General features: G+C 39.7%; 1 protein-coding gene and 1 non-coding gene across 2 annotated transcripts in view; one reads left to right on the forward strand and one right to left on the reverse strand.

Moving 5' to 3' along the window:
• The window catches only part of Rbm6 (RNA binding motif protein 6), a 122,270-nt gene that overhangs the window by 18,622 nt on the left and 89,689 nt on the right, over window positions 1-13,959 (forward strand). Inside the window, exons 3-5 of the mRNA XM_023704598.1 lie at window positions 6,401-7,965; window positions 9,866-9,955; window positions 11,846-11,915. Coding sequence (XP_023560366.1) covers window positions 7,003-7,965; window positions 9,866-9,955; window positions 11,846-11,915 — 1,123 coding nt within the window. The 5' untranslated portion in view covers window positions 6,401-7,002. The remainder of the gene's footprint in view (window positions 1-6,400; window positions 7,966-9,865; window positions 9,956-11,845; window positions 11,916-13,959) is intronic.
• LOC111814232 lies at window positions 2,846-2,949 on the reverse strand. The gene has a single exon (XR_002819270.1). It is a non-coding gene; the product is annotated as a U6 spliceosomal RNA (small nuclear RNA).

Genomic DNA, 13,959 nt, shown 5'->3' on the forward strand with positions numbered 1-13,959 from the left:
AAAAAAAAAGAAACCAAACATATATATATATATGTTTTGAGACAGTGTCTTGCTAAATTTCTTGGGCTTGTCTTAATCTTCTGAGCTCAAACAATCCTCCCTCCTTTGCCAATACCGTTCTGGAATTAATTTTCTTTTTTCTTTTTTTTTGGGCGGAACTGGGGATTGAACTCAGGCCCTTGTGCTTGCTAGGGAAGCGCTTATTCTGCTGAGCCATCTCCCCAACCCCTGATAATATTCTTAAAATTTTTATGCCTGTATTGTATTTACAGTTAGTGAAATACTATGTGAATGTATGTTTTGGTATATGGCAAAGAAATCTGATTTAAATTTATATAGTCATAAATACTGATGTGATTTGGGTGTGGTGGTACTCTCCTATAACCCCAGCACCCCAGAGGTCTGAAGCAAGAAGATTGCCATAGTCTGAAGCCAGCCTGGATTACATAGAACTTGCAAAACAACACAAAAATGTGTCAAGTAAGAAAAGAAGAAAACCAAACAAACAAATTGAGTATTGATGTTCCAACTGAAACTTGTTGCTAGTAAATTTTTATTTGAATTGGCAGTCAGTGAAATATTGTTTAACATCTCCGTATGAGCATTCATTATTCTGAAGCTTTTAGGTTTCAATGGAAAACTTAGGAAAAAATTAATTTTAGAAAATAGGGGCCAGGGAGATAGCTCAGTAGAATAAGCGCTTGCCTGGCAAGTGCAAGGTACTGAGTTCAATCCCCGGTACCACAAAAAGAAAGAAAGAAAGAAAGAAAGAAAGAAAGAAAGAAAGAAAGAAAGAAAGAAAGAAAGAGAATATTATGTTAAGGGCCAGTGCAATAGCTCAACAGTCTAAAGCGCCTGCTTAGGCAAGTGCACAGGGACCACAATTTGATCCCGGCACCACATGCCACACCAGCCCTGGCCTCAGGGTAGGATGAGTCTGCCATGAAAAAAGAAAAAAAAAAAGCAAATCTATGTTAAAAAAAGAGAAACTTCTATGTAATATTTAGTACAACTAACATTTCATAAATGGTAAATAAAAAAGGTCTACTTTTTTGAGGTCTTCCAATTCTTAGTAGTAGTGCTGGGTATGTTTTTTCTTTCAATATATGTTAAGCTTTAGATCACTTATCAGCAAACTGTTGCTCAAGGACTGTTTTTAAATAAAATGTTCTTGTGACTCAGTTATGTACATGTTGTCTACGGCTGCTTTGATGTTCTAGTGACAGTTGCAGAGCTATTATAGAGATTGTATGACCCAGAAAGAGCTAATATATTTACTATCTGGCTATTTATTTATTTATTTGACGGAACCGGGGATTGAATTCAGATCCTTGCGCTTGCCAGGGAAGCACTTATTCTGAGCCATCTCCCCAACCCCATATCTGGCTCTTTATAAAATAGTCTATTAACCACTGCTCTGGGATCAGTGGATTTATGCTTTAGACTTTTTTTCCCTTTGTTTTAAGCTATTTTTTTTTTTTTTAAATTTTATTTATTTATTTGCGTATGTGTGTGTGTGTGGCCAGCTCAGCCACCAGGGGCGGGCTGGCTGGCATGTGGTGCTGGGGGATTGAACCGTGGTCCCTGGGCTTTGCTAAAGCTTGTTCTAAATAGGTGCTTTAGACCACTGAGCCATCTCACCAGCCCTCCATTTGTTTTGAGACAGGGTTTCGCTGTGCAGTTCAGACTAGCCTTGAACTCACTTTGTATCCCTGGCTGGCCTGGAACTCAAAGGGATCCTCCTGCCTTATTGTTGGGATTACACGTGTGCCACCACATCAGTTCTGTACATTAATATTTGTATTTTTCTCATTTTAAATGTGAATTGTTACATGCTTTTTTGTTTGTTTTTTTAAAATTTAGTTTTATTCATCCTTATGATAGGCATTTTGTCTCTTTCATTTATTTTATTTTTTTAAATTTTTATTTATTTGTGTGTGTGTGTGTGTGTGTGTGTGTGTGGCCAGCTCAGCCCACCAGGGGGCGGGGTTGGCTGGCATGTGGTGCTGGGGGATTGAACCGCGGTCCCTGTGCTTTGCTAAGCTTGTTCTAAGTAGGTGCTTTAGACCACTGAGCCATCTCACCAGCCCCTGTTTGTTTTGTGGCCTTGGAATTGAGGTCATGACCTTACTCTTGTCAGGCAGGTGCTGTGCCACCAACCTATGTTCCTGGCCCCCCTCTCTTTTTTTCTTTCTTATTTTCATTTTTGAGAATTTTGGTTTTGTGCTAGGGAATACACCCAGTGTAGAACTCAGGGTATCAAACCCAGCAAGTATGTGTTGTACCACCACTATACACCCAGCCCCTGATTTTATTGTTAATTTTAATTTTTATTAGTATATGTTTGCAGTACATGATGATTGCACTCATTGTGGGGAGTTGGTACATGTATATAACACACTCTTTTTTTTTTTCATCTCCTCCCCTTTCCATCTCTTGATCTCTCTCTGTTTTGTTTTTTTTTTTTTGTGGAACCAGGGATTGAACTCAAGCCCTTGCACTTGCCAGGGAAGCACTTATTCTGCTGAGCCATCTTCCCAGCCTGCTCTCCTTATTAATCTTTCCATTTCCTATTATATCTTTTATTTTGTTATTATTTATTTGTTATTTATTTTGATTCTCATAATAAGAGAAACCACATGATAGTTAAGCTTATGTGTCTGATGACTAAAATTTGGGTGTTTTTTTTTTTTTTTTTTTTTTTTGCGGAACCAGGGATTGAACTCAGGCCCTTGCACTTGCCAGGGAAGCTCTTATTCCACTGAGCCATCTCCCCAGCCCCTTAAAATTTATTCTTTTATATAAGAAAGTGGTACTCCATTGTGTATAAATACCATATTTTCTTAAAGATATGGTACATTTCATGAATTTGTATGTCATCCTTATACAGAGAACGTGTTAATCTTTATATCTTTTCAATGTTAGTATACATGCTGGCAAAGTGAGTACCAGCTCCTAATTTTATTTTATTTATATATTTATTTTTGTATTTAGGACAGGGTGTACAGGGCCTCAGTGTAGACTGGACTGGTAGTGATCCTCCTGTTTACAGCCCCCCAAGTGCTGGGATTATAGGTGTGTGCCACCATGCCCAGTCTGAATCGCCTTTTCAGTGCACCCCAGGGGTGGGGCTGGGACTGGGACTGGGGCTGGGGCTGGGGCTGGGGCTGGGGCTGGGGCTGGGGCTGGGGCTGAGGCTGAGGCTGAGGCTGAGGCTGAGGCCGGGGCCGGGCCACCACAGCAGGCCAGGGGATCGAACTCCTGGCCCCTGCGTCTGCCTAAGCAGGCGCTTTAATCCACTGAGCTATTTTAACCCCTGATTTTAAAATCTTTGAAAGGTTTTTTTTTTTTTTTTTTTGCAGAACCTGGGATTGAACTCAGGTTTTTGCACTTGCCAGGCAAGCAGGTATCCTACTGAGCTATCTCCCCAGCCCCATTTTAAAATCTTTGATTAACCAGCTGCAGTAGCACTCATTTATAATTTCAGTTATTTGAGTCATGGGGACAGAATGATCAAAAGTTCAAGGCCAGCCTAGGAAGTTTAGTGAGAACCTGTCTCAAAATAAAAAAAAGGGATAAAGCTGTATCTCAGTGCTGCTTGCCTAGAATGGGCTCAATCCCTATGTACCCTCCCTTCCACAGGAGGAAAAAACCCCAAACAAAACAAAAACTTGGATTAGAAGAAGATGTAGTTTATATAGCATTTTCATTTTATTTTGTTTTATTTTATTTTATTTATTTATTTTTTTTGTGGAACCAGTTATTGAATGCAGGCCCTTACGCTTGCCAGGGAAGCGCTTGTTCGACTGAGCCATCTCCCCGGCCCCCTAGCATTTTCTTTTGGGGGTATCTTGCAAGAAATATTTATTTATTTATTTATTTATTTATTTGATATAGGGTCTCACTACACAGTTCAGACTCGTAGTGATGCTTTTGTCTCAGCCTCCCTAGCACACCCAGTTTCTGGGCAGCACAGCAACCCCCGGGTTCCAGGGCCCTCATAACTTGTGGTACTGGGGATCAAACTCCATACCTTGTGCTTGCAAGATAAGCACTTATGCCGCTGAGCTATCTCCTCAGGCCAAGAAAATTATTTTTATTTTCTTAGAAAAACTTTTCTTTGGGCCTGGGGAGATAGCTCAATAGAATAAGCGCTTGCCTGGCAAACAAAAGGTCTTGAGTTCAATCCCTGGTACTGAAAAAAAAAAAAAAACAACTTTCTTAAATTTTTTATTTTGTTGAAAATGATTTTCATAGCCGTTGCTATATTGATAGCACTGTTTCTTGTTTAGTGTCCATAAAATACAGATTAGAGGACTGCAGTACAGTAAGTTATTCTAAATTTCTTTGATCTTAGAGGAGTGAGAGTATTTGTTTTTTTGTGGCTGGTTTACCCCGCCCTGGGGGCAGGGCTGGCACAGCACTTGGTGTTAGGGATTGGGATCAAACTCATAGAACTCGGTCCCTGTGCTTGCACTTTAGACTGTTGAGCTATCTCGCTGGCCTAAGAGTGAGATTTTTTTTTTAGTGGAACTGGGGATTGCACTCAGGCCCTTACTCATGCCAGGGAAGCACTTATTTCACTGAGCCACCTCCCCGGCCCCCACAAGAGTGAGATTTCTTATTTATTTATTTATTTATTTATGTGTGTGTGTGTGTGTGTGTGTGTGTGTGTGTGTGTGGTCAGTTCAGCCTACCTGGGGGTGGGGCTGGCTGGCATGTGGGGCTGGGGGATTGAACCGCGGTCCCTATGCTTTGCTAAGCTTGTTCCAAGTAGGTGCTTTAGACCACTGAGCCATCTCACCAGCCCCAAGAGTGAGATTTCTAAGGGAGTATCCAAAGGCAGTGTTGGATGCATTCTTGTCAGAAAACATTTAAGTTTAGATGGCTTAGCCCACATCTCATGAGCGTCTGAAAAGGCTTAAGTCTTGCAGCAAGCTAATTAGAAGGCCTTGAATGATTTTAAGACTTTTTGTTTTTGTTTTTATTTTGGCAAAACCAGGGATTGAACTCAGGCCCTTGCACTTGCCAGAGAAGGGCTTATTCCACTGAGCTATCTCCCAGGCATTGAATGATTTTTAAATATCCCGGGGGTCGGGGGAGATAGCTCAGTAGAATAAGCACTTACCTGGCAAGTGCAGGGTCCTGAGTTCAATCCCTACTACTGCAAAAAAAAAAAAAAAAAAAAAAAAAAAAAAAAGATTTTTAAATATCTGAGACCCTATAGTTAATTATAACATCTTTATTTTAGTGTTAAATTGTATTATTTATGAAAATCATTAAATTTGCTTGTCTTAGGATGAATCACATAGATGTAACTAGTGTTAATGGTAATCAATGGAAGTTGCTATGTTCTAAAATCCATTAAATGTACATTATTCTAGTTTTTAGGTTAATGGTAAATTCCTGTTAGTTTAAACTTTACTCTTGAACTAAATGACTTGGAAATCAGTTGTGTTTTTTTAAATTTTATTATATGATGTAGTCTGAAGTCAGACGGGTCCCTTATAATAGAAATTGTGTTCTGGGAGGAGAGAACTGTGTTGGTGTTATAGTACAGTTTTTGTTTTACTGCTAAACAGCAGGTAACCCATTCATCGTTTTGTTTTCTTTTTCATATGTATCCATCCAGTAATCATATGTATCCATCCAGTAATCCCTAATTGCCTATTTAAATTTCCTAATTGTTGACCAAAGCCAAAATATAGAACATTGTACCAGTTCTTGTTTATCTCTTAAATTCTGTAAACTGAGAATGTGTTACTGTTAATACTATTCCTAGCTTAAAAATACTTTTTACTATTGTGAAAAATTAGTATGTGAGGCACTGGAATCTGAAATATCTAAGCTTCCTCATTTGGGACATGAGGATAATGCTTAAAGACCTGTATAATGCTGTCTCTAGGTCCTTTTAAGCTCTTGGGTGCTATTGCTTGACTTAGGTGACTTACACATGCTTTGTAGCATGATTCATGCTGCCTTCTGTGCTACCCTTGGGTATAGTAATAGGATCCAGCTGAGAACACTTCTGGGTGGAACAATTGTAGAACTGGGATTTAGATGCCAGGGTGATACTCAGCTGGTGAACGCCGGTGTGCTTCTGCTACTGGTTGATATACAACCAGTGTTCATTTCTTTTAGGTCTGCATCCATTTCAAATGGGTGGTTTTTTGCTATAGCTGTAATGAAATATTTTGGAATGTTACCCCTGGATGCAGCAATGAGAAGGGTACACCTTGAAACTTACTGTAAGAAACTAAAAGTGCCTTGATTTTTTTCCTGATATATAGGAATCATCATATTGACCTTGGAATTCTAAGTTCCCTGGCTATAGGAAATGGAAATTTTTGTAATGTCACATTGTTAGCTTATATGGTATTGCGGATTTTCCCTGTTGCAGGACTGGGTGAAAGCTTTTTCTGCAGCAGTCATGTTGAAAACCTTGTGTTGACTTTCCTCGTGTTCTGAAATGGGAGCATAAAACTTTACTCCATGACTTCGTCTTAAGATAGCAAAGCTTTGCTGTTTTCTGCAGATCTAGGACCTTGTTACAGAACTCTGCCAAAAAAAAAAAAAAAAAAAAAAAAAAATGTTTACAGAAGAATATGCTGTGATTAGAGAAGAATATGCTGGTGTGTAGATTTCAAACTCTCTGGACAATATGAGTAACACTGTCTTTGTTTCTACAGTGGGAGCCAAGAAGAAAGGTTTGCTCCCGGGTGGAACAGGGATTATCCTCCTCCTCCCCTTAAGAGTCATGCTCAAGAGAGACACTCTGGCAACTTTCCTGGCAGAGATTCACTTCCCTTTGATTTCCAGGGGCATTCGGGGCCTCCTTTTGCAAATGTAGAGGAGCATTCTTTCAGCTATGGAGCTAGAGATGGACCGCATGGTGACTATCGAGGAGGGGAGGGACCAGGACATGATTTCAGGGGAGGAGATTTTTCATCTTCTGATTTCCAGAGTAGAGATTCTTCACAGTTGGACTTCAGGGGTAGGGACATGCATTCTGGGGATTTTCGAGATAGAGAAGGACCACCAATGGACTATAGGGGAGGGGATGGTACTTCTATGGATTTTAGAAGTAGAGAGACACCTCATATGAACTACAGAGAGAGGGATGCTCACACTGTTGACTTCAGAGGCAGGGATCCTCCATCTGATTATAGGGGCCGGGGCACTTATGATTTAGATTTTAGAGGACGGGATGGATCCCATGCAGATTTTAGAGGAAGAGATTTATCGGATTTGGATTTCAGGACCAGAGATCAGTCCCGTTCTGATTTTAGGAATAGAGATATATCGGATTTGGACTTTAGGGATAAAGACGGAACACAGGTGGACTTTAGAGGCCGAGGTTCAGGTACTACTGATCTAGACTTTAGGGACAGGGATACACCACATTCAGACTTCAGAGGTAGACACCGGTCCAGGACTGATCAGGATTTTAGGGGCAGAGAGATGGGATCTTGTATGGAATTTAAAGATAGGGAGATGCCTCCTGTGGATCCAAAACTTTTGGATTACATGCAGACCTCTACACAAGATAGAGAACATTCTTGTATGAACGTGAATAAGAGAGAAGAATCCACACATGACCGCACTGTAGAAAGGCCTACTTTTGGCATTCAGAAGGGAGAATTTGAGCATTCAGAAACACGAGAAGGAGAAACACAAGGTGTTGCCTTTGAACATGAGCCTCCTTCGGATTTTCAGAAGAGTCAAAGTCCAATTCAAGACTCAGACAAGTCACAGCTTTCTGGAGCTGAACAACAGAGTTCAGATGCTGGTGTGTTTAAAGAAAAGGGTGATCTGGACTTTCTTGGCCAACAAGACACTGATTATAGAAGCATGGAGTATCGTGATGTGGATCACAGGTTACCTGGAAGCCAGATCTTTGGCTATGGCCAGACCAAGTCTTTTCCAGAGGGCAAAGCTGCCCGCGATGCCCAACGGGACCTTCAGGTATGTTGATGAGGTAGATTTTTCTTTTTTGTGTTGTTTGGTTTATTTATTTATTTATTTTTTCCATAAGGCTTTTCTGAAAGATACATTATGGTGTCCAGAAGTTTTAGTCCTTGGACTTTCCTTTCACAGCCATTACAAAGCCAACTTTGCATTTAGGAGTAGAATGAGTATACATCTCTAGAAAAAGGACCTTTAGTTCTCTTCCCCCTTCCCCTTCCCTCTTTGTAGTTTTTGAGACAGGATCTGTCTGTGTAGTCAAGGCTGGTCTTGAATTCATTACATTGGCCCATACTGGTTGAGCACTCGAAACCATCTTCCTGCTGCAGCCTCCTCAGTGCTGCTATTGTAGCAGTGTGTGTATGTATTCATTACTGTACTGATTTAAGTACCCTGGGATGGGGATCTGGGGATATAACTCAGTAGCATAAATGCCTGCCCCAGAAGCGCAAGGTCAGGTTTGATCCGTGGTATCAGAAAAAAATAAATATGCTGGCGTAATTTACTTTGAAAATACCTATATTTGGGAGTTAGTTCTCACAACCCTGACATGAGCAGATCTTGTGATTTAGAACTTTTTCCTCATTTTAAACTCAGTCTTTCCATAATTGTGTACTTTTGTCATGATCATGAAGAAGTGATATTTAATGTTGTGTATTTCCTCTTGAAGCCAAATTAGTTCACTTAAATGTTAAGTTTCCTGAACCTAAGCAAGAAGGGTAATTTTGGCCCTGAGGATTGAACCCAAGGCCTCATACACAAGCTTCTACCTTTTAAATGTTTATTTTGAGATGGGTCTTTGTTTTTTTTTTTTTTTTTTTTTGTGGTACCAGGGATTGAACTCAGGACCCTATGCTTGCCAGACAAGTGCTTATTCTACTGAGCTATCTCCCTGGGCCCGAGCTGGGTCTTAATAAGTTGTCCAGGCTGGTCTTGAACCTTAGATTTCTTGTATCAACTTCCTGAGTAGCTGGGGTTATAGGTGTGCACCTCCATCCCTGGGTTTATGTTTACAATTTAACAGTGAAAATAATATCTTTAAAATAGATTCTACAGGGCTGGAGAGATGGCTCAGTGGTCTAAAGCACCTACTTGAAACAAACTTTGGCAAAGCACAGGGACCACGGTTCGATCCCCAGCACCACATGCCAGCCAGACCCGCCCCCTGGTGGGCTCAGCTGGCCACACACAATAAATAAATGTAATAAATAAATATTAAAAAAAAAATTAAAAAAAAAATAAATAAAATAGATTCTACAAATCTTTATCTAGGGCTGGGGATTAGCTCAATGACATAGTGCCTGCCTGGCCAGCGCCAGGTCCTGTATTTGATTCCTGGTACCAAATTTAAAAAAAAAAAGATCTTTATCTAGGTTTTGCTCTTTTTTTTTTGACTGGGGATTGAACTCAGGACTTTGTGTTTGCCAGGAAAGCATTTATGCCACTGAGCTATATCCCCGGCCCTAGGTTTTGTTATCTTTGGATAGTGATGTTGATGCATATTAACCAAATAATGATTTGTTATAACGTTAGACCTAGGGGATCACACAATTTGTTGTTTAAATCACCCTGGTGCTTTCGAGAGTAAAAGAGAGTAATACTGATAATTATGCCAGGCAATAGACGTAGAAGAGATATGGTCACTTAAGTGACAGATTTTTTTTCTCAAAAGTTAAATTCCTTTTATAACCCTTTTTATTTTTTATAACTACCCCCCCTTTTGTTTTTTGGCGAAACTGGGGATTGCACTCAGGCCCTTGTGCTTACCCGGGAAGCGCTTATTCCACTGAGCTATCTCCCCAGCCCTATACAAGTCATTTTCAATGTCTCTATTTTATATTGAGTTTAATTTTACACACAAAAGTATATTTGTGAAATAATTTTACATTCTGAATTCAAGGACCAAGATTATAGGACTGGCCCAAGTGAGGAAAAACCTAGCAGACTTATTCGATTAAGTGGGGTGCCTGAAAATGCCACAAAAGAAGAGGTAAGATGTATTATGTTTCTACTTCTGTCAATTGAAAACATTTTAAGAAGTTTTTAGTTTGAAAATTTATAGATTCACAGGAAGGTATGAAGAAATGTATGGAAATATTGTATATATTCTTCACTCACCCCCCCCCCCTTTTTTTTTTGTGGAACCGGGGATTGAACTCAGGCCCTTGCGCCTGCCAGGGAAGCACTTATTCCACTGAGCCATCTCCCCGGTCCCTCACCCCCTCTTAGTGTTCATCTCATGTAACTATAGTGCAATATCTATACTAGGAAATTGACTTTGTTTTTCTTTTGCCTTTTTAAGACAGAGTTTCACTATACAGTTTAGGCTGCCTGCCTTGAACTCATGTTGTTGCTCAGGCTGGCCTCAAACTTGCAGATAATACTCCTGCCTTAGCCTCTCAAGTGCTGGGATTATTGGTGTGCACCACCATGTCCAGTTGGAAATTGACTTTGGCATAATCCATTAAGCTTTTATTAAAGCTTTTTTATTATTCAGATTTTACCAGTTATACTTGTATTCATTGAGATGAGGTTTGTGGAAAACATTAAGAGAATGCTGACTCCAAATCTGGTTATTGTCTAAGAGGGAATATTATTTCAGTATTTGGTACATAAAGATGCAGTTGGGCTACAATATCACAAATTGGGAGCTGCCTAACTGTTCAGTTCGAAGTCTTTTTTGACTAAATTATGGCAGAATTTATGGAAGAATTGATTAAAATGTTGCAATAGGAGTTAATATGCTGGCCAGAGAGATAGCTCAGCAGGATAAGTGCCTGCCTGGCAAACGCAAGGTCCTGAGTTCGATCCCCAGTACAAAAAAAAAAAAAGCTAATATGTTTACTGTGTGCCAAGCATTGTGTAATGCTCATAAGCATTAGTTCATTTAATTATGACACTATCTTATGAGTAGGTATTCTTAATCCATTCACACCATGTATTCTAAACTGTAAGTTGGAGGACTGCTTATTCGAAATGACTGGGGCAAGAAGTCTTTCAGATTTTGGAATATTTGCAGTTTTCTAGTTAAGCATTCTTAATCTGGTAAGACTAAATTCAAAGTATTCCAAAATCTAAAACTTTTTGAACATTTTGGATTCCAGAATTTTGGATTAGAGATTTTGTATTATGTGTCAGTGGATATTATAAAATTATTGCCTCCCTGGATAATAAAAGAGAAAGCAAAAGATAGGTAACACAGTGATAAATTTTCTGACGATTGAAGCTGAAGTAAAGACAGAATGCCACTGGGATTGGGACCATTTTATTTATTTTTTATGTATTTGGTACAGGGTCTCACTATGTAGCTTGGGCTCTAGTGATCCTCCAGTTTTCGGTCTCCCCAGTGCTGGGATTACAGACCTGCACCACCACGCCCTGTCTCAGTGGCTGATTCAGCATGCCCAAGGGTGGGGCCGGCATGGCATATGGTGCCAGGGATTGAACCCTGGGACCATTTTAGATTGAGCAATTAGGAAAAGTATCACATTTGATACCACATTTGAGCTCAGGCCTTAATGTCGTGAGAGGATAGTTGGTTTGGAGATGAAGAAAAACTTCACCAGACTTTCACATACCATAGCACTAGACTGAGTTCAGGGCATCATTTTATGTTACCAGATGAGAAACTGGCACTAAAAGATTAAACAAGTGAGGAAGACAACTTGGAATTTAGATAGTTCAGTTTTAGAGCTTGAGCTCTTGAAGGTTACACTCTTCTGCCTTTTCATATACTTGGGAAATTTTGAATTAGCATGACTTAATTTTACCTTTGTAAAATAATTGTAGTTTGAAATTATATATAATAAAACCACTAGGGATAATATAGTAGTATTTAACTATGATTCGTATCATTTGTGTAAATACCATATTCTTACAGATTCTTAATGCCTTTCGAGCTGCCAATGGAATGCCTGTAAAAGAGTTGCAGTTGAAGGAGTATAACACAGGTGAGTTCGTTTATAGGTATGTGGCCTTGGGTTGGTAAGAGTCTTTGTCAGATACCAGCATTGTATGCTACTTGAAAACATTTTTAAGAAAACACAATTAAGATTTCTAGAAACCTCCTATGGGTGCCTGCAAATAACAGCCAGCTTTAGTCTTCGGTGCAATTCTGTGTAGACGTTTGTCTACATCTCTTCAGAGCGCATGTTCCATTTCTCCTCAATGCCTGTGAAACACAGAGTAAGTGTTGCAGCATCTATCCCTGAATATATTTTATATAATTATTAAATTTTCTGTTTTTAGGCTTCATAGTGGTGTAATGCTTAGATTTAACACCAGTAGGATTTAACAAACTCACTATATATAAAATTGGACATTTTCTTGTTTCAAAATAAAATTTATGACTTTACAGAAAAGTTGTACAAATTACTGGTTTCTTGAATTTTCAGCCTTCCTCTAAAAAACAGAATCTTGCAATGTTGGGCATGGCGATGCATGTCTATCATCCCTGAACTTGGGAGGCTGAAGCAGGAGGATGTAGTCCAGGCTATCCTTGAACTCACTGTGTAGCCCAGGCTGGCCTTGAACTCGTGGCAATCTTGTGTCAACCTCCTGAGCACTGGAATTACATATGTGCACCACCATGCCTGGCTTATAGTTCACTTATAAGCAGTTTACCATAGTTAAAATTTTTGTTTTAATTAGGTAGCTTTTTCAAATTAGTGCTCTAGAGGAAAATTATTCATAGAAACAAAGTTTATGCTTGAGAAAATATTTGTAAGTGTGGAAGAGAACCAATTTATTTCTTTGCTTTGAAATCAACCCTGAATTTGTAGAAACATGACTACATTGTTTTTGTAAGCCTTACTTTTGTTACTTCTATTTTCCATGTATCTCAGAAATAATTTCATTAGAAATTAAAGGTAGAATTTACAGGTAATATACTCTTCAACTCAAGGATGATAGCCTCAGCTTCAATCTTGTGTTATGTTATGAACTGTACTTTTGTTAAGTATTGATATATTTAAGAAAAAGAGGTGTCTGTTGAAGTAGCAGCAGTTAAAATTCTTCAGTTCTTTTAGTATACTTCTTTGCTCTTTTTCCTTTTATCTCTCTCTCTCTCTCTCTCTCTCTCTCTCTCTCTCTCTCTCTCTCGATAAGGACTCACTACACAGTTCAGGCTGACCTTAAGCTCACTTTGTAGCTCAGCTGGGCTCGAACTTGCAATTATCCTCCTGCCTCAGCTTCATGATACAGGTGTGTGCTGCCATGCCTAGCTTTTTCTTTCTTTTTTGAATCAGGATCTTGCTATATAATTCATGCTGATTTTTTTTTTTTTTTTTTTTTTTGCTCTGAATGCCTTCAGGGCATGTTTGGCTGGCTTGAGTTGTGGGGATCAACCTGAGCCTGACTGCTTTGTTGAAGCAGCCACTTAAAGAACTGAGCTAAGGGGCAGGCCCCCACTGTGTCTCCCCAGGATGGTATTGAACTCATGGCAGCCTCCTTCAGCCTCTCAGGTGTTAGGAGTATAGGCTTTTATCACCCTGCTCAGTATTATTCATTTACTTTTTTTTTTTTTTTGGTGGTGCCGGGGATTGAATTCAGGCCCTTGTGCTTGCCAGGCAAGTGCTTATCCTACTGAGCTATCTCCCTAGCCCCATTTACTTTTTTTTTTCCCCCATTTACTTTCTATTTAAATTGTCAGGTATGGGGCTGGCTTGATAGCTCAGTGGACTAAATCACTTGCTTAGGCAGAGCGCAGCAGCTGGGATTTGATCTTTGGTATGCCATGCCAGCCCTGCCCCTGGGGCACACTGAGATGGTGATTGAGACTGGGCATGGTGGCGTGAGCCCATAATCCCAGTTCTTGGGAGGCTGAATGCTGGAGAATCACTACAAGTCCAATCTATGTAGTGAGACCCTGGGAACCCTGTAGACCCTGTCCTAAATACAGAAAAAAAATATATATAATAAGAAATAAATTGTCGGGGCTGGAGAGATGGCTCAGTGGTCTAAAGCACCTACTTGGAACAAGCTTGGCAAAGCACA

This window comes from Octodon degus, unplaced genomic scaffold, assembly GCF_000260255.1.
Source record: "Octodon degus isolate 3935 unplaced genomic scaffold, OctDeg1.0 scaffold00008, whole genome shotgun sequence".
NCBI lineage: Eukaryota > Metazoa > Chordata > Mammalia > Rodentia > Octodontidae > Octodon > Octodon degus.